Below are 21,502 nucleotides of genomic sequence, written 5' to 3' on the forward strand. Positions count from 1 at the left end.
GTAAGCACTGACAAGTAATTTCCACCAAATTCTGAATAAAGTGCTTCACACTGTCAGACGGATGAAATTATTTAAAAGGCTCATTGTCTGCTCCACATTGCATGAAATCGCTATTCCTGCACGTCCAGTTAAAGTAGACGTACGTGGTATGTTGACAGCTTGAGAAAGAAAACGTCAGTGTTATTCGTGGTGGCTTAGTCATGGCGGATCTGTGCATAAGTAGATGTCTGCACATGTGTCTAATCCCACAGGCTAATCACGTTCAGTGTCCCGCATACTCGCAATTTCGTTCACAATTCAAAGGAATTTCAAAAATGCCATGGAATAAAATTATGCATTTTAGTAATCTCGCCTGTCCTGTACCATGTATCAGAGGCCTCGGGTGCGAAGTGCAAGCTAAAATTTCCACTTGGTAAGAAAAGCTGTTTTGTGCGATGGACAACTTTCTGATGCGTAGCTTTTTATTAGCAACAGCTGTCAACGCCCATCTGTTATCACTACCGTAACAATTTGATCTTACAAGGTCCAGAGAAATAAGGTTCCTAATAGACAAAATGTGTTGTGTATCCCGCCAAAACCTCACTCGCGCTTGGCACACAAGTCCACAATATATTTTCGCTGAGCGTAGGCTGAACTTGTACATGCTGTTGTGTCTGGCGGTCCTTCGGGAACAAGGAGGCCTCATCGACGGGCGTGAACATATCAAGTGCACTTTACGCTTGTCGTTTCTCGCGGCCGGGAAGTTTCACCGTCAGTCACCTGGGACTGATGGATGAGCAATTAGGTCCCAGACTTCAATGGGTCCTCGGCCTCGTGCGTAGCTGAAACGGCAACGTCGCTCTAGGTGTGTTTTCGTGAAGCACCAGCCCGAACTACGACGAGGCCCGGTGCCGACTGTGACGCGCCAACCTGGAGCCCCCTAACGAGACAACAGCCACCACGCTCCCTGGAAGTGGTGGCTTCCGCGAACTGACCGCTACGGAGAGGCGACTCTTGCAAGGGGCCAGCGTCTAGCATTCCCGAATGTGGCTCCCAAGGTGTCAACCACTGCCTGTGTTCAGGGGCGACCAGGCAAGATTGGAGGTGGATCCCGGCGCGAAACGATGCCACATCATGGGCATCGAACTGTGTTTCCTCGTCGAAGTGAAAGAGGAAAACTAAAGGGACACAAACAGCCGGACTTGAGTGTTGTAAGGAGGCTCAAAAATTTTAAATTAAATTAAGGGGTTTTACGTGCGAAAGCCAGTTCTGATTATGAGGCACGCCGTAGTGGTTGGACTCCGGAAATTTGGAACAGCTGGGGTTCTTTAACGTGCACCTAAATGTAAGTACACGGGTGTTTTCGCATTTCGCCCCCATCGAAATGCGGCCGCCGCATTCCGTAAGGAGGCTCTACCATGTAGAAGACACTCGGAGATGTAAGCACTACAACATGCATAGATGTTAGCACGTAGACGGCTCCAATATCACGGAGCCTTTCTTGTAAAATATGTACATTTGTATACAAAACCAGTTTTCTGATCTCACTGGACTTCTCCCGGCACCTGGCACGGAACCATCCACGGAAACTTCGTGGCCGCTCGGACTTCCGCTTTCGCAACAATGCCTTCAATATGGACCTCATTTTTTTGAGAAACACAAACGTGTGCGATACCATAAAGTCGCGTTAAAATGGACACATGCCTTTTCTGCTCACGATCGGTCTGCCAATGATGGATGAAGCGTAGTGATTTGATGCTTACGACCATCGTATTAGAGCGACAGCTCTACTAGAGCACTGCACGGGCCGAGTTTTGCGGCCCGGGCCCGGCCCGGGCCCGTTTTTACATTGGGCGGCCCGCCCGAGCCCGATCAAAACTTTTATGGCGAGACCCGGGCCCGGCCCGGGCCCGGTAATAATCTACGTTACACACCCGGCCCGGCCCGCCACCCCTTTACCTTAAGCCCGAGCCCGGCCCGAGTCCGGCTCGAAACCGGCCCGAACCCGGCCCGAGACCGAAAAATACATGTTTTTCAGAGTTGAAAAGCCCGAGAATAACTCGCAGAAAGCCCGAGCCCGGCCCGGGCCTGCGTCAAAAAACCCGAGCCCGGCCCGGGCCCGGGTAAAAAAGCACACGCCGTGCCCGAGCCCGGCCCGAGCCCGTGAAAAAACTGCTTTACCCGGCCCGGCCCGGCCCACGGGCCGGGCCGGGCCCGGGCTTTCGGGTAAGCTTGAGCCCGTGCAGTGCTCTAAGCTCTACTACTCCATGTACAAACCCAGAAAACGCCTCGTTCCATACATATGACGTTCAAGCTCAGCCAAGGCAAGACTGGGACTTAAGGCCCAACCGCATGCACGCGATATTCAAGCGACAGCGACAAGCGACGCGACAGGCACACCCTGTCGCGCTGTCGTGTCGCGGCGTGGAGCAACCACATGAGCGCGACATCGCGAAAGACAGTAGCGACGGATTTACATTGTTGTGCGAATATATGTTATCGCGCGCGCATAAAGAAATCTCAATTGTATCAAAACATCAACGTTTTATCTAGACTTAGCTAAAACATGCTATCATCCCCAGTGGAAATCCGTCCCATGCCGCCAGCGTAAAATGCCGTGGCGCCATTTGTTGAGTAAAACTTAAAACACTTTCTCGGCTCTCGGTGGCGTCTCAGGCCTAACAGCGTCATATCAAACAACCGATCTCAATAATAACGGCAAGAGAGCGCCGATACTTAGTCCTCAGCTAGCGATGAGGTGAAGCGATGACGGATTGTACTATTTATTTTTTGCTGTCACAGCAGAGAGCAAGTTGCAAGACCGAATTCAGATCGAAGCGGGCCGACTGATTGCTGCCATGTTGCGCAATCGCTGTCCCCAGCGGATGTCGTCGCGCTGACTTCCGGGCGACAAGCGATATTTTCTGGCTGGCCAGAAACCGGCGACACGACCAGCGACAGCGACGGATCGCCCCTCCGCGACGGCAAAACTTGTCGCTCGTCGCCGTCGCTTGTCGCTGTCGCTCGAAAATCGCGTGCATGCGGTTGAGCCTTTAGTCTGCCACTACCGGCGGCTGCTGCGTACGCCGCGTGGGCGCCCATATCTTGAAAGCGATCTGCGATGTGTGCTAAGTGCACAGAGTGCTGGTAGCTTCGTATGCGCTGTGCTTTCGACGCTTAGTTCGCGTTGAAGCGAGACGCAGCATTAAGGTCAATTCGCTCGCCGCTATCAGCGTCTGTGTGTTGTCTTGTGGTGTAATTGTAGATGCGCTAGTTGCTGACGGCGCCGAGCAGAGTCTTTATCTTTCCCAAAGCAAGTAAAACCGTGCTATCACTCGACAAACTTTGGTTTAACCACGTTCAACGACGGCATTGCACAGGTGCTGGGGAGAAAGGAAACCATAGTGACTATTTTTCGTTTTCCAAATGCCACACTCGAGATCATCGAATCCCTCAGAATTGCAGTGCCACAGGCACCTTACGCATAGAGACGACAGCAGGGAGTCGCCCCACTCAAAAAAGGCCTGGACTCCCTCGCCACGGCGTGAATGCCACCCACGGTGGCACGTGGCCCAGATGGTGCCCAAGGCATCGCCACCCGGACACAGGTTAGTGACGGCCAGACTGCTACAGTCATTTGTGTGGATAAGTGGGATGCCCAGCCGTGTCCACTGCGTCAGCAAAAAGTAGTTCCTCACCCGCCTAACAGGGCGCACCCTAGCCGACTTGTGGCAAACAGACCCAATTGCTCCTATTCAGGAAATGGGTAGGGGTTTTCCAGCCTAATAGGAAAAATAAGTCCTGTATCCCGCCAAAATCTGCTCGCACTTGGCACACGAGGCCATAAATGTTCTCGTTGAGCTTAGGGTAAATTTCTACATGCCATTAATCTAACCATCGAATTCTTGCGTTGCCACATCAGTCCATTATACCGAGGTGCGGGTTCAGCTGGCAGAGAAGCTGAGCGACGCCGTTGGGACATTATCAAGTGAGTCGATGAGCACAGCTCCGTTAAATAATCCCACCATGCAGGTCAGCGAAGCCAGGAGTCGGAGAAATTCAACCAGCCGTCTGACACGCAAATAAAGCACTTTTAGACTGTATTCTTTTCTTGGCAGAGTATACAACGCCAATGAACAATAGAAAACATTCTTCCAATGCCGAGCTTTGTCAGTGATAACGCAAATTAACTTCTGCGGAGGTACTTGGGCCAGTTTTCTTGCACATTCTTCATGTAGGGCTGCTGCAGGTTATAATAAACTAATTGCACGGTGGTTTGATGAATATGATCAGACATCTGATTTCTTGCGATTGCCCACTGCCATAAGATTGCATGCACCAACTCTGCTACCAGTCAAGACAACAGGAACGTTCGTTGTGATGCGACGCAGTCTTGGCGTAGTGAGTCACATCAGCCACGGCGGCAAAAATCCAGCGGTTACCGGAGGATGCGATAGGAAATAGGCTTGCATATCTGTACCCACAAATTCCAAAGGAGCAGATGGGCACTACACAGATGACAGAGGGTTTAGGGATGTCTAACCATTTCAGTATTGCCAACGTACTTGGTGACACTGTATAAAGCGACTCTTGATGCGGTCGTACGTATTGTGCAAAGTAAGTGGCCAACCGTCACGTCATTATGAAAATCTAATACAGATCGAAGTCAGCGAGGGACTACCGGAACACATCGGTTTGCTAAAGTAATGAGCTATCTTAAGTTTAAAACTTCAGATTTGTCTTAAGCAGCTGTTGGGAGTGCGCACTAAACTGATTGTATACGGGTAATTGGACGTACACTTGTTCGTTAAGTAGGATGGTGTCGAGAAGGTTGAATATAAAGCATGGGTATTTTACAACGTTTGGCAGCGCGACAAAGCGTTGGCATCTTGACACCTACTGAGCTAAGTGACAGTGTAGTTGCACTCCTGCAAACTCAGTACCCTACGTCCTAGCCATCACAATTGTTAAATGGCAGCCATATATTTAGGGCCAAACTTTTTGTATTGACTACACGATGGCAAAGCATTACGTTTCGTGATGGGGTAGTTTCGCTCAACAGAAAAATTACCGCTCGCATAGGCTACGGCTTCCACTTCGGACTCGTTTCCGCGTCAGCAGGGCAGCGTCGATCACATCTACTTGGGACAATGTGTAGTATGCCAGAGGCTACTAGAATGGGTGGAGCACTTAGCCCTGACGTGAAGCGTCGCTTGAGGATCTTTTAAGGCGGCTTCACCTGTATTCTAACCTTCAGGCGCGTGTCTTCTAGCTACAACCGAAGACTTGTTTTATTACGCGTACGACCGCCGAAATTCGCTGCGTGTTCCGCGTCGTATTTCGGCGCTGTAGCACGCTTCTGAGAAGCTCAGGCACGCTATGCCTTGTGCTTCATGGTGAATTAAGGATGTGTTATTCATTGTAATCTGCAGGGCGTCTCTTGTCGTAATCTGATATCTTGCATTGACGCTCAAAGCTTCGACTAATCCCGATTCCGGCAATGAGCGGATGGCTTACATATTTTTGCACTCGAGCCGCTTCAAAAACGACCCCAGTATTTTCTGCAGTCGCAAGTGCTAAAGCCGAATGCGTCATTTATAGGACACGGATAATTAACGCACGCTCATTCGTGTACACCGTAGACTAATATTATCATATATACTCTGCAGGTATCAACACAGGCAACCAGTAGTTCAGCTTGAAGGGAGTCGCTGTGCTCTTCCGATATATAAATTAGTCCGATATATAATTAGTACTGTCAACATTTAACTAGAAACTGGCTAGGTTACATTAGGCGAGTGCCACTCAAAACTCAAAACTACATAGTGCCATAAACCTCGAGCGAATTTCTCAAAGATAAAATATATCTGAGAAATTCGCTCGAAGACATTCGCTCGAAGAAATTCGCTCGAATTGAAGACTTGTTATATTACGCGTACGACCGCCGAAATTCGCTGGGCGTTCCGCGTCGTATTTTGGCGCTGTAGCACGCTTCTACAAGCTCAGGCACGCTATTCTTTGTGCTTCATGGGACGGGGAAACAGTCTCTCTGAGAAACAATCCGAAGCGGCGGTAACCGCTACCGCACATTCGAACCCAGCGGGGAACTTTACCCCAGGAAGCTTTATCAGCTTCGATGAGGGCAGCGTTACACGTGAAGCGCAGCCTCCCAAGGAGACCCTAAATGACGCAAACGGCATTTCTCTTGTAGCGCTATTTCACTACCGTGCGCTACAGGAGGGGAAAGAGCTTTATGGCGGACGCAGTACCGCGCGCCCCTATTGTGGCGGTAAGAGCAACATAACTACTCAACTTACCTTGCCCTAAACAAGCCTAGTGCGGTGTAAATGCTGCGACGCTGGAAGCTGGTAGTAGGTGAAACATTACGGCTCGTTCTGCCGTTCAGCCTAAGGGCAAAGCAACTGCTACGGTGCACGCAAGCAAGCCCATAGGGGAAATGTGGATGACCCAGCGCCACAGGAATAAATCTCGAACCATTTGTACTGAGTCAATTGAGTGGAAGAGTATTCAGCAGGAGGGAGTTTTCAGATGCACGTCGGTTGGATGTCTATTCTAATAACGTTTTTTTTTTTTATCGGTTGTGGGAGCCGGGTGGCACGGTTGCAGCGCAGAAAATTTAGCTGGTATTGCTGTTAGTGCGCAGCGCTCAGAAGCTGGCAGTGCTGTGAGCGCGTTTCTATCCTACCTGCTAGGTTCTGATAGTTTTTTGCTGAGGTACATCCCCGCTGGGAAGGATACACGTGAGTCCAATGCGGCGATTCCACATAGGTTGAGAGGAGCACTAACACTGCTTTCACGATACCTGCATCAGGAAGCATTCGAGCGGCCTTAATACTTGGCATAACTTGTGCCACTACCCTGCCTGACCGCTCATGCAACGTCTGTGTAGTGATGTGATGTGATGCTGTGTAGTGGACGTCCACCTGGGCTTATGCTGATTGGCGACCGTACTGAGTGCCAGTAGCCAGAGTCTCCGTTCGGGTTCAAGCTAAGATTGATCATAAGGCAGGTGCATGTCTGATCTCAAACACTACTCCGACAGAGAATTAGTGGCCCGAGGAGAACGCACTCCCGCCCCGAAGGCAGAGGAATTGGTTGGCACAGCTCGACGACCGAGGCCAGTGACGTGGTACAACTTGTAATTCGGTAGAACTAACTATCCTGATTGCAGAAGCGATTGTGCGTGATATCGGACGGGACACTCCTTAGAAATCTCGCGTGCAGCCGTCCAGAGCGAGCACGCGCTTTCCCTTTGGAAGACGCGAGAGCGGCCGATAAGTTGTCGCAGCCGCAGACAACCCATCGGCAGCCATGCAACAACAACCAAGCAGAAAATACTTCAATGTGGATACAAACACGCAAGCCGTAAACAGCCAGCAATGCATTCCACACAAGTAGCGGCTACAGAAAGGAATCCTCCAGCCACTAGACAAGAGGAAAGAAATGCAGCACACGGCTTCCGGCCCAAAATCATGAAAATGGCGCAGACTTCGGCGAACCGCAGCACAACCCTGCAACTGAGTTTCGAGCCCGGCTATCAAGCAGCCAGCCCCTTGCGTAAGTGACACTTCGCCTGCAGGCGCAAAGTGAACCACTGCTGTGCAACATGGTGAAAGCCATCGTCCGGAGTGTGTCCTTGCCGATATTGCGTGCCGAAACCCGTGAGAGCAGCGGAGGCATAACTACAGCGAAAGCTGCGTAGGGAAAATCAGGAATATAAGTGTTCGATCCTACTAGAAGGCTACGACACATCAAAAAGTCTGCTTTCCTACACAACTCGAGGCTAACTCGGCGATATCCCACCAACATAATCGTGGCAGCTAACAAATCTAGAGGACCTTTCACCAACGCGGGCCCAGCATGTTCGACAAAACAGGCGCCGCTACGGATAATCAAGGTGACATGGACCCAGCGGCCTTTTTGCCTCGGACACCCCGTTATCAACCGTCAAGCTGCTCTGCACCATCATGCCCCGTTCCGGCCTGGCTCTCCGACTACCTTCACGGCTACCGCGCGAGGTCACCGACACATGGCGCTGTTCCAAGGGGGAAGCACGCCTCTCGGAAAAGCCCCAGGTGACTGTGACGTGTTCGCTACTCGAAGGCGATATTGCAGACGGGGGGAGAGGGGTGGGGAATGCACGTCCATTCCGGACTTCGGCCGAGCGCAGTTATCACGCGAGGCTTACGCACGCCCTCGTGAGGGTAGCGGGGAGAGGGCACCTTCAGGCGCAACAGCAGGCGCACGAATTTTGAGCGACATGCGACAGGTGACGAGCGACAGGTTTTTCCGTGGCCATGGGCAATCTGTCGCTATCGCTTGTCGCATCGCTTGTCGCCGGGAAGCACGGTGTATAGAGTATATATCTTACACCGTGCCCGGAAGTCAGCGTGGCGACATCGGCTGGGGACAGCGATTGCGCCTGGTCCGCCTACTTCGATCAGAATTCGCTCTTGCAACTTGCTCTTTGCCATGAAAGCAAAAAATAAAATCAGTCATCGCTTCGTCTCACCTCAAGCTCAGGACAATATATCAGCTCCCTCTTGTCGTTGTTATGATATCATATTCAAGCTAGATTTTGATAAAACGTTAACCTCTTGGTGCGTTTGCGATTTGTTTACGAGCGCACGATAGCATTTATTCACACAACAGTGTACATCTGGGCCGCTATTTTGTAGTGATGCCTTTAAAGTAATGCATTTTCGCGCTTATCGTGCTTTGTCAGTGGTCAGAGCGAAGGTCCGCTCACAATATCAACGTTGATAACGCGAGCGGACCGTCGCTCTGACCACTGACAAAGCGCGATAAGCGCGAAAAGGCATTATTACTTTAATGTCATCGCTACAAAATACCGGCCCTGGCTACTCTTTCCCGATGTCGCATTCATGTGCTTGCTCCCCGACGCGGCCGCACGGCAGGGTTTGCCTATTGCGTCGCTTATCGCTGTCGCTTGAATATCGCGTGCATTTGGTTGCCGCTTTACGCCGCTCCCATGCCTTCAAGCCTGCTGCGACATTGCCGCTATGGCACCCCGTTAGCTCCTTTCTTCGAACCGGGGAGACCTTTCCGCCGCTGAGAGAAACGCAGTTCCCCCGATGCGTTTGCCTTTTCGGCTGACAAGCTTGCGACTGGCCGCAGCTGAACTCAACCGCAGACAACATCGCACTCCGTCTGCTGCACCTGGACGTTATAGTGAGTGAGTTCGCTTTCCTCGCTAGGCTAGCTCAACCATTTTTCCTCTTGTGTGTCACCTTCATTTAGCGGTTTTCGTCTCAGTCGTGCGGTACCCTGCGCCGCCGTGGTTCTGTTTGTGTCTGTTGTTGCCATTGTTGGTGTGTATAACTAATGCCTTGTTACCTGGCCTCAACCTGCCATGGATCTCAACACATTATGAACCGCGGGTTAGGGGCCACAGTTCTCATGGTTACAGCTGCTGCGGAAATGCTAGCGAGCGAGTGTTACTGCGCTTGCGCGCGGCGATCTAGAGAAGGGTCAAGTGCGCACCCGTGATTTTGAATAACGTCTCTAATTACATAGTCAAAGTGGTTTCCGAATGCAGATAACTCTTCCAGAAAGTCATCTGAACTTGTACGCAATAACGTGGTGATAAACGCTTTCCTCCTGCGACAAAAATATTGAATAATACTTTGTCTCCAGAATAACTTGTTGGCTCATGGTACGTGTCGGTTTCAGTTCGCAGGTTTAACAAGCTCCAAAGGCCGCAGTCAGAGCGCTAACACGCAAGTGTAGTTTCTTAAGCAGGGAGCACGCTCCTAAAGCAAATTAGTGGTAAGGCAGACGACCTCGTTATGACGCGCGACTTAGCTGGAGACAGAGGAATAATTAAGACCGCCTGAAGTTCTTAAACATCTCCATCGAAATGGGGCTAGAATGAACTGCGCCACAGACGGAAACATTCGTTAAGCTTATGCACGAGCTTTTCACGTAACTGTGCTCGAAAGTACGGTTACCGTTATACACGAGATCAGTGGATTGGGTGGGGCTGCTACCGGTATGCGTCCTAACAATAAAAACGGGTCCCTAAAATCCTGCTCTGGAAATCAGTCTACTCTAAGCTGCACGTAAATATGTATTGTGAAACCCGCCGCTCCTGTATGGGACTCGCCAACAAGTTCTGAAATATGTGCATTAACGAGGACATTAATAACGTTGGCAGCTATGTGCGTGCTACATGGGAATCAAACTCTTCTACCTCGATAATGGAGCAGGTCATTCGGCAGCTTCGCTTGCGTCTTCCCATCGTGATTGTAGCTCCGGGCAATATACTTCGAGGGGGATGACAACTTTTCCCTACCAACTGTGATCAGCTATCGAAACTTCGGGAAATTATTTATGAATAAGAAATAAAACACGTGGTATGATGGACTCGTAGCACATTTTACCTCTTCGAAGTATTGAAATATTATGTACATTTAAGCGGTATTGCGGTTGTGATGCTGCAGTCCGCAAAAGAAATTTACGGGGCGCTGACCTAAAATTTAACCTCGTCGGTATGACTACCTTGCCCTGAGAAATAAGGGCGATTGAACTCAAAAGCGGTAGGAACAAATATATATATATATATATATATATATAATAACCGACGACTACGATACTCCGTAATGCGAAATTTGAGCGTATACCTCTAGGGCGCGATCTTGTACGCGTTCCATAATGGAACGGAGGCGTTCCGCTCCATCGAGCCGCACACGATTGGTCAATTTGAACCGCGACGTTCAAATTAACCAATCGTGTGCGGCTTGATGGAACGGAACGCCTCCGTTCCATTTTAGAACGCGTACAAGATCGCGCCCCTATACGCGTAGCTCTATATATCGCGACATGTTCATGTCGCGATATATTGAGGCAAGGAATTTGAGACATGTAGCAGAGTCGGCGATCGTCGTATATCTGATCTGCGGTTCAAGCGCGTAGGCTTTTATGAATGTCTCGTCGAAGGTTCCAGTGTAATCGCTGGTACCACGTGGTTTCCCGAGTACTGCACAATTCGCTTCGCGCCAAAAATCAAGATTAGAAAACAGTAGCAAGACCATGACAATCTAAACAGTGCGTACAAGACAAGCCCAAGCAAACGAAAAGAGCGCGAGCGAGAGCTGGCGCGAGCACACGATAGTAAGAAAAAGAGCGGGTCTGGCTGAGACCACATACGAGTTCGCATCGAGCGGTCGGGCTGTTCCGCATTAAACCAATTACCCGCGCGCACGTCACTAAAGCAGCCGCTCTCATTGGTCTCCGCCGTTCAGGGCTCGTCAACAGCACTCACAAGGTGCAACTCAAACTTGTAGGTACTAGGATAGCTGAAATAAGTCCACCAACCTGGCATAGGTTGTCTTGTAGTCGCTGCAGGAGAATAAAAAGATAAAAAAAAAACAGGTTAAGCTTACAAAAAAATCACGAAGCCGTTCATATTAGCGCGTTAGTTAACCTGCATTTCCATGCTGCCCCAGTACTTTCAGGTCACGTGGGGCATAAAGTTTTCCCGACAAGAACAAACCGAAAGCCCAGTGCTCCGATACGCGGTAGCGCTTTTCCACTGTTTTTCCCCGGTTAAGGTGTGCGCTTTTAAAAGCTTTCTGAAATACGATAATAACTAAATAGCTATTTTATTCGCTGTTTTGTTGAGAAAAAACTGAACAAACGTGTCCTGTGGAAATAATGTGACGGAACTTTCATGATATAGTAATTAGACATAAGCTCCTAAGGCAACGCATTACTTCCTCAAAAATATAGCCCTGTAAAACTAAGGTTTGCAATATCGGGTCGAAGCGAAAAATCTTAAATTTGCTTACCAACACGCAAAGTAGTTTAGAAGTTCTCCACTTAATTACTACAATATTCCACAGCTTGCGTTTGTATGAGAACGCTGTAACAAACTAGCCTCTATATTCACAGCTGGAATGAACTGCGCCGCTAACGAAAACATTCGGCATAACGAACTGTGCCCAAAAGTACGGTTATACACGATATCAGTGCATTGGGTGGGGCTACTACCGGTACGCATCCTAATATTAAAAACATGTCCCTAAAATTGTGCTCTGAAAATCAGTCGGCAACTTATTTGCATTTTTCTAAGCTGCACGTAAATATGCATTGTGAAACCCGCCGCGCCTCTACGGGAATGTTTAACAAGTTCTAAAACCTCTGCATTAACGCGAAAATTGTTAACGTTGACAGGTATGTGCGTACTACTTGGGAATCAAACCTTTCTATCTCGATAATGTAGCTGGTTATTCGGCAATGTCGCTTGCGTGATCCCATCGTGATTGTTAGCTCCGGACTATACAGGGTGTTTTTTTTAGCTGCACCAAATTTTTAAAATTAGAAAAATATATATCTTGTTCACGTTATCTTTACCATTCGTCTGCACCGATTGTCGGCCTCCAGATACAGAGCAATTTCCGCACTTATGTGCGTAATTAGCAAAGTTACGCTAATTAACTTTTTAATTATCAACAATAGGTGACTACAGCAAATTAGTACTTTGGGGCCCGTCCTCGACACTACCTATCCCAACGATCAAATTTTCAAAAGCGGAGTTCATGTGAGAGCTAAGCGACCAATTAGTTCCCCCTGGCAGTCTCCTTGAAACCGAAACTGGCCGCAAAAAGAGCGTCGTTGTCGTCGATGTCGCCGCCCCCCTGCCTTTCGTCACGTCTCCGAGGTAGGCGCCGGTCCAGCCCGCGAGCAGCTTGCGTTATCTCCTTGCTATCCGCGGCGTTCGCCGTCGACGCTACAGACTGATATAACGCCGTGCCTGTAGTATCTAAAAGCCCAAAGAGCGGGCTTCGCGCTACGGCGCAACGATGCGCCCGAAGGAATGACGACGTAAATTTGGTGGCCCGCCGGCATTCAAGCGTTAAGCCAACGCCGCAAACAGCAAGGAGATAACGCAAGCTGCTCGTTGGGCCGCACCAGCGGTGACGTCGAAGACGTGACGAAAGGCTGGGGGGCGGCTACTTCGACGACACAGACGCTCTTTTTGCGGACAGTTTCAGTTTCAAGCAGCCTGCCAAGGGAACTAATTGTTCGCGTAGCTCCCACATGAACTCCGCTATTCAAAATTTGATCGTTGGGCTAGGTAGTGTTGAGGACGGGCCCCAAAGTACTAATTTGCTATAGCCATCTATTGTTGATAATTAGAAATTTAATTAGCGTAACTTCGCTAATTACGCACGTAAGTGCGGAAATTGCTCTGAATCTAGAGGCCGCCAATACGTACACTCGTATGGTAAATATAACGTGACCAAGATTTACATTTTTCTAATTTTAAAAATTTGGTGCAGCTAAAAAAAACACCCTGTATACTTCAAGGCTGATGACAACTTTCCCCTTCCAACTGTGATCAGCTATCGAAACTTCGGATAATTATTTATGAATCCGAAACTAAATGCGTGGATAAATGGACTCGTGGCTTAATTATTATTATTATTAAGTACATTTAAGCGGTATTGTGGTTGTGATGCTGCATTCCTGAATAAGCGTTTATGGGACGATGAACTAAAATTTAACCTCGTCGGCATTATTACCATGCACCGAGAAATGATAAGGGTGATTCAACTGAAAAGCGGCAGGAACGCAAAAATATTAACCGACAATTACGATACTCCCAAATGCGAAATTTTGAGCGCCGCTCTATACGTTTTTTCATGTCGCGATATATCCAGGCCAAGAGACATGTAGCAGAGTCGGCGATCGTCGTATATCTGATCTGCGGTTCAAGCGCGTAGGCTTTTATGAATGACTCGTCAAAGGTTCCAGTGTAATCGCTGGTGCCGCGTGGTTCACAGAGTAGAGTAGAATTCGCTTCGCGCAAAGAATCGCATTACAAAACAGTAGCAAGACCATGACAATCTAAACAGTGCGCACAAGACTAAACTAAGCAAAAGAAACGAGCGCGAGCGAGTGCTGGCGCGAACACACGATAGTACGAAACGAGCGGTCCGGCTGAGACTAGATACGGGTACGCATCGAGCAGTTGGGCGGGTCCGCATGAAACCCAATTTCCCGCGCGCACGTCACTGAAGGAGCCGCTCTCATTAGTCTCCGCCGTTCACGGCTCGTGAACTGCACTCACAAGTTGCAAGTCAAACTTGTAGGTACTAGAATAACTACGATAAGTCCACCAACCTGGCACAGGTGTCTGTCTTGTAGTCGCTGCAGGAGAAGAAAAAAAAGTCAGGTTAACCTTACAACAAGATATAACGAAGCAGTTCATTCTTTCTTGGGTTTTATGTACCAAAGCAAGTTCCGATAATGAGACACGCCGTAGTGGAGAGCTCCGGAATAATTTTGACCCTCTGGGGTTCTTTAACGTGCAATACAACGCAAGCACACGGGCGTTCTTGATTTTGCCTCCAAAATGCGGCCGCCGCGGCCAACATTTGATCCCGCGACGGAGTGCTCAGCAGCGCAACGCCTTAGCTGACTGAGCCACCGCGGCGTGTTACGTAGTAGTTCATATTACCGCGCGTTAGTTAACTTGCATTTTCACAAAGCCTCAGTACTTTCAAGGTCACGTATGGCATGAAATATTGCTTACAAGAATAAACCGAAAGCCCAGTGCTCCGAATTGATTTCAAATGCGAACTAAAAAGCTATTTATTGGCTACTTGCTGAGGAAAACTGATTAGTGGACAAACGCGTCCTGTGGAAAACCTAAAATGAAGGAAGTTTAATCATATAGAAAAATTTTACTGAAATTATTAGACCTAAGCACCTATGGCAACGCATTACTTCTTCAAAATATAGACCTGCAAAATTTTAATGTTTGTAAAACACTAGAGTAGAAGCGAAAAAACTAAATTTGTTTAAAAACACGAAATGTAATTAAAATGTGCTCCACCTAATTACTAAAATAATTCACAGCTTGCGTTTGTAAGCGAATGCTGTAACAAACTAGCCTCTATATTCACAGCAAGAATGAACTGCGCCACCAACGAAAACATTCGTTATGCACGAGCTATTCAAGCAACTGTGCCCAAAGGTACGGTTACCGTTAGAGATCAGTGCATTGGGTGGGACTGCTACTGGTATGCGTCCTAACAATAAAAACGTGTGCCTAGAATCCTGCTCCGTAAATCAGTCGGCAACTTATTTGCATTTTTCTAATAAGCTGCACGTAAATATAGATTGTGAAACCCGCCACGCGTCTATGGCAATCGCCAACAAGTTCTAAAACCCGTGCATTAACGCGAAAATTGATAACGTTGGCAGGTATGTGCGTACTACTTGGGAATCAAACATTTCTATCTCGATAATGTAGCTGGTTATTCGGCAATGTCGCTTGCGTGATCCCATCGTGATTGTACCTCCGGACTGGATACTTCAAGGCGGATGACAACTTTTCCCTTCCAACTGCGATCAGCTATCGAAACTTCGGGTAATTTTTTATGAATCAGAAATAAAACGCGTGGTTAGATGGACTCGCGGCTTTATTATTATTATTATTATTATTATTATTATTATTATTATCTTCTTTTACTATTTTTGTTATTTCTGAAACTTGTCAGACTTCTTTCCACCGCACTACAACGTCTTCCGCAGTGACCGGGACTTCAGTGGATCTCAACAAAAAGGTGGTGGGGTGCTGATTGCAGTTGACAATTCACTGAGATGTGTACGGCGCGTCGATATAGAAAGTGTACGGGAGTCGATATGGCTAGAAGTCAGCCTAGCCCGATGTGAAAAATTGTTGACTGGATCGTTCTATGTACAGCCGAATATTTCCCCTGTTTTGTATGATGTCATCTATTCCATTGAAAGTGTAATATCCTCCCATAGTAAGCACAAAGTAATTATTCTTGGCGATTTTAATACACCAGGTATTGATTGGAACACACTTAGATATTCTCATTACAATCATTACACAGAGAAGAAATGCAGCCTGTTGTTGGACTTTGTCTTTCTGTTCCCTTCAACAGCATAACTTAATCGCCAATTCCTGTGGGAACGTCTCAGATCATTGCATCTGGAATGCTCAGGTTTTAGATGTCTCTCGTTCCGAAATTTTCTTTGTGCGTACCGATAAGTTCCATCCGCCACTAAAGATAACTGCCTCTGTGTCAGCACTGAGGCAGAGCTTCTCCAGGGGCGTGAATGAATCCTCACGCTTTGCTTTCAAGCGTGGTGATTATCTTGGTTTATATAATTCCTTGTCCACCACCGACTGGTCACTGGCTACCGACAAAAGCAATGTTAATGACCAAGTAGATCAGTTTACAGAGGTTGTTTTGAGCAGTATGCGCAAATACATTCCCCAGTACAGGCCTAGACGCTCTAGATATCCCCACTGGTTTTCGTCTGAACTCATAATTGCCCTAAAGCATAAAGATCGCGCACACCGAAAATCCAGAATTCCGTTGCCTAATGAGTACAGAGAATAATTCAGCTTTTTTCTGGCTCTGTAAACGTCTCTATAAGCGGGATCAGGATTCATATATGGCATTCTTCGATAAAAGCGCCTCCGACCGGCCGGCACAATTTTGGAAGTATATCCGTAAGCGCTCTAATAAACATGGAGAGGGTTTTCGCTTACTTGACTCTAGAGGAGCGGAAGTCCAAGCAGTCGCGGATTGTTTTGCAGCCCATTTCTCTTCCTTATATAAAGATGCAGGTTTCAACGCTGGTGTCAGTCAGCAGCACACGACGGTTCCTACATCTAGTGCGGTGTTGTTTGATGAAGAGCTTGTCCACGAATGCCTTAAGCGCTTGAAGCCTTCCCTATCCTCCGGCCCTGACGGCATCCCCTCCGCAATTCTAAAAGCTTAAGGCAGGATATTTGCTCCAGTATTGACATCTATAATAACTCTGACTACGTCCACTTTCCCTCACATGTGGAAAACTGCGTGTTTTTACTGTATTTAAGTCTGGATGTAAATCAGATGTGTAGAATTATAGCCCAATTTCTCTTCTCTGTGCTACGTCCAAGATGTTTGAGCTTGCTCTTCACAACATATTGTTACGGTGAAGGGAAAGAAGAAGGTGACGCGAACGAGAGAAAGACGAAGTCTCTGGCCGTTGCCTGAACGCCATATTTCTTCACTCGTAAATATACATCCTTCTACACTCGTGGGCCTGCTTTCTTCCTGCAACATTTTGGTGGAGGTGCTGGGTACAATCACGGAACTTCGCAGTGGACGTCATCTACCTGCCGCCACAATGGCAGATCAACCGACACGACCGACAACGCCTCAGCAGTCCACGCCAACGGTCATCCTCACTCATCTGCGGGACCCGGGGACATTTTGTGGCACGGACAACACCGACGTCGAGGACTGGCTTGTGATGTACGAACGAGTGTGCGACAACAACAGGTGGGGTCCAACAATGATGCTAGCAAACCTCATGTTTTATCTGAAAGGAACTGCGAAGCAATGGTACGATACGCATGAAGCTGACCTAACAAGCTGGGATGTCTGCAAAGAAAAAAATGCGTGACCGGTTTGGCAGACCTGTCGGTCGTCAGTTGGCAGCAAAAAAAGAACTTGCATGCCGCGCTCAGACGTCCACAGAATCCTATGTCGTGTACATACAGGATGTGCTGGCTCTCTGCCGCAAGGCTGATAGCACCATGACCGAGGCGGACAAGATTGGTCACATACTGAAAGGTATTGCAGACGACGCCTTCAATCTCCTGATGTGTAAGGATTGTGCCACTGTGGATGCAATTATAAAGGAGTGCAGGCGCTTCGAACAAGCGAAAGGCCGCCGCGTCCCTCAACATTTCGACAGGCTGCCCAATACCGCCGCGACATCTTTGTGCGCAGACCCGCCGCGGTTCGTTCAGCCGACAGGATCAGAAGATCTAACGCGTATCGTTCGCCGTGAGCTTGAGGCCATGGCTCCGGCTCCAATTCGTTCCGACTGTCGGGAAAGTGTGCCCGCTATCTCGCTTATACAAGCGGTCGTTCGTGAAGAAATATGGCGTTCAGGCAACGGCCAGAGACTTCGTCTTTCTCTCGTTCGCGTCACCTTCTTTCCCTTCACCGTAACATCACCCTCACACGAACGGCCTCACCGAACGACCCAACCGCACACTAACCGAAATGCTGGCCCTGTACGTTTCCGACGATCACCGCGACTGGGACGTCGCTTTACCGTACATAACTTTCGCATACAACTCGTCCCGTCACGATACTGCTGGATTCTCCCCATTTTACCTTTTGTATGGCCGCGACCCCACCTTGCCCTTCGACACGTTGCTACCTTCCGCAGTACAATCACCCAGCACTGGTTACGCTCGCGATGCTATTGCCTTAGCCGCCCAGGCCCGAGAGGTCGCCCGTCATCGCCTCACAGTCTCGCAAGCTTCTCAAAAACGACGCTACGCCCTTCGGCACCGAGACCACCATTTTTCACCTGGTTCCCTTGTCCTTCTCTGGACGCCTTCACGTCGAGTCGGCTTGTCGGAAAAACTCCTTTCCCGTTATTCTGGTCCATACCAGATCTTACGACAACTGTCCGACGTGACATACGAGATCGCCCCAGTCGGTCAGCCTTCAGTGTCTCCCAACGTCACCAGCGATGTTCACGTCGCCAGGCTCAAGCCCTATGTCTCCCCATTAAGCGACGCTCCATAACCTGCACCGGGACGGAGCTAACCCCACCGGGAGGGTGATGTTACGGTGAAGGGAAAGAAGAAGGTGACGCGAACGAGAGAAAGACGAAGTCTCTGGCCGTTGCCTGAACGCCATATTTATTCCCTTGTAAATATACATCCTTCTACACTCGTGGGCCTGCTTTCTTCCTGCAACAATATTGTCTTTTACTGTGAAGAACTCGCTCATTCCGAATCAGCATGGATTTCTCACCGGTCGTCCACTATCACAAATCTCGCAAGTTTCATGACACAGATCTCCACGCCGGTACTTCAAAGGGGGCAAGTTGACACAATTTACTGTGATCTCAGCAGGGCTTTTGATGTAGTCAGCCACTCGCTGATTCTGCTCAAGCTTACGCACTTTGATGTTGACTCGTCAGTTGTGAATCTCTTGCGCAGTTATCTTCTTGATAGATCGTGTTATATTAACGTCAATGGCCAAACATCTTACTTGGCAACTAGCGGCGTCCCTCAAGGGTCAGTATTAGGACCACTCCTTTTTTTAATTTTCATTAATGACGTTCTTTCTGTTATTCGGAACTCTTCTTTCCTTCTATATGCCGATGACATCAAGATTTTTAAGAAAATTCACACTGTTGATGACTGTCGCGCCCTGCAGTCTGACCTGTTTTCCTTTTCTAAATGGTGCAAGGATAATAACCTTACCTTGAATGCTGCTAAGACCAAAGTCATGACTTTCACACGCAAAACCGCAAGTATTTCTTTTTCTTATTCTATAGATTCTGTGCCGTTGTGTAAGGTCTGCGAGATCAATGATCTTGGTGTACTTTTTGATGCAACCTTGCACTTTTCAGCTCACACTAAACGTGTTGCAATGCGAGGTATGCGCTCTCTTGGTTCTGTATGCAGACTGTCGAAGGAATTCAAGTCTCCTACACCGTTCCGCAAATTATACACAACCATCTGTCTTCCTCAACTCGAATATGCGTCGGTCGTCTAGAATGGCTCTTCTAAATCCAACTGTGACATTATAGATCGTGTCCAGAAAAAGTTTCTAAGCATATATAATCACCGCTTTGCAAACCTGGACATTGCACCCTGTACTAGCACTGTTGGATTGTTTTCATTGCCTTCACTTCGCGACCGACGTAATCGCGCTGACCTTCTGTTTCTCTTTAAACTCCTTCATGGTAACCTCACATGTTCCGAACTTCTCAGCTGTGTCATGTTCTGCATACCACGCAAGATCACCAGAGAACATAGACCTTTCCATGTTCCTGCCTGTCATCACGAACACTCAACCGTCCACAGAATACAGAATCTTTATAACGCTTACTTTCGTGAACTTGATATCTTTCATAACTCGTCATCGTTCTTTTCCGAGCTTTGCCTTGTATTATAATTTCATGTATTGTTCAAGTGCCCTTCTCCTCCTTTTTCTTTTGTATTTACTTTGCGCTTTGTTGTCCGTACTCTCTTTTCACAATTTTTATTTTTATTCATTTATTTTTTAATGATTTTTCCCTGAGTGTCTTGTTTTTGATTTGTAATGTATGCGTGCGCCAGCACTCAAGACCTTAGGGTTGTTCCTGGGCACGTTAAATAAACATGATTGATTGATTGATTATTATTGTTATTATTATTAAGTACATTTAAGCGGTATTGTGGTTGTGATGCTGCATTCCTGAATAAGCGTTTACGGGACGATGAACTAAAATTTAACCTCGTCGGCATTATTACCTTGCCCCGAGAAATGATAAGGGTGATTTTTCTAAGCTGCACGTAAATATGCATTGTGAAACCCGCCGCGCGTCTATGGCAATCGCCAACAAGTTCTAAAACCTGTGCATTAACGCGAAAATTGATAACGTTGGCAGGTATGTGCGTACTGCTTGGGAATCAAACATTTCTATCTCGATAACGTAGCTGGTTATTCGGTAGTGTCGCTTGCGTGATCCCATCGTGATGATGATGTATGGCGTTTAATGGCGCAAGGACCACGTGTGGCCAAAGAGCGCCAGGCCAGGGGTAACATTGTAATTTTAAGAGGGCACCTAAAAGCGGTAGGAACGAAAACGAATATTAACAGAAAATTACGATATTCTCTAATGCGAAATTTTGAGCGCTGCTCTATACATGTTTTCATGTAGCAATATATCGATGCAAAGAGAGACATGTAGCAGATTCGGCGATGGTCGTAGATCTGATCTCCGGTTCAAGCGCGTCGGTTTTTACGCATGTCTCGTCGAAGGTTCCAGTGTAATCGCTGGTGCCGCGTGGTTTACCGAGAACTGCACAATTCGCTTCGCGCAAAGAATCGGATTACAAAACAGTAGCAAGACCATAACAATCTAAACAGTGCGAACAAGACTAAACAAAGCAAAAGAAACGAGCGCGAGCGAGAGCTGGCGCGAGCACACGATAGTACGAAACGAGCGGTCCGGCTCAGACCAGATACGGGTACACATCGAGCAGTTGGGCGGGTCCGCATGAAACCCAATTTCCCGTGCGGACGTCACCGAAGGAGCCCCTCTCATTGGTCTCCGCCGTTCAGGGCTCGTAAACTGCACTCGCAAGGTGCAACTCAAACTTGTAGGTACTAGAATATCTGCAATAAGTCCACCAACCTGGCACAGGTGTCGGTCTTGTAGTTGCTGCAGGAGAACGAAAAAAAAAAGACAGGTTAAGCTTACAACAACACATCGCGAAGCAGCTCAGTCTTCCTTGTGTTTTGCGTACAAAAACCAGTTCAGATTATGAGGCACGCCGTAGTGGAGGGCTCCGGAATATTGACCCCCTGGGGTTCTTTAACGTGTAATACAACGCAAGCACATGGGCGTTCTTGGATTTCGCCTCCAAAATGCGGCCGCCGCGGCCGGGATTTGATCCCGCGACGGAGTGCTCAGCAGCGCAACGCCTTAG

The 21,502-nt window shown here is 48.2% G+C and overlaps 1 protein-coding gene across 1 annotated transcript in view; it reads right to left on the reverse strand.

Annotated features, from left to right (window-relative positions):
- LOC125944291 (uncharacterized abhydrolase domain-containing protein DDB_G0269086-like) overlaps window positions 1–21,231 on the reverse strand; it is a 29,899-nt gene extending 8,668 nt beyond the window's left edge. Inside the window, exons 1-3 of the mRNA XM_049664641.1 lie at window positions 21,208–21,231; window positions 14,149–14,175; window positions 11,338–11,361 (exon numbers count right to left, since the gene is read on the reverse strand). Of these exons, the coding sequence (XP_049520598.1) occupies window positions 11,338–11,344 (7 nt within the window). The 5' untranslated portion in view covers window positions 11,345–11,361; window positions 14,149–14,175; window positions 21,208–21,231. The remainder of the gene's footprint in view (window positions 1–11,337; window positions 11,362–14,148; window positions 14,176–21,207) is intronic.
- Between the last annotated feature and the right edge of the window lie 271 nt (window positions 21,232–21,502).

The sequence above is a fragment of the Dermacentor silvarum genome, chromosome 3, assembly GCF_013339745.2.
Source record: "Dermacentor silvarum isolate Dsil-2018 chromosome 3, BIME_Dsil_1.4, whole genome shotgun sequence".
In the NCBI taxonomy this organism is placed as follows: domain Eukaryota; kingdom Metazoa; phylum Arthropoda; class Arachnida; order Ixodida; family Ixodidae; genus Dermacentor; species Dermacentor silvarum.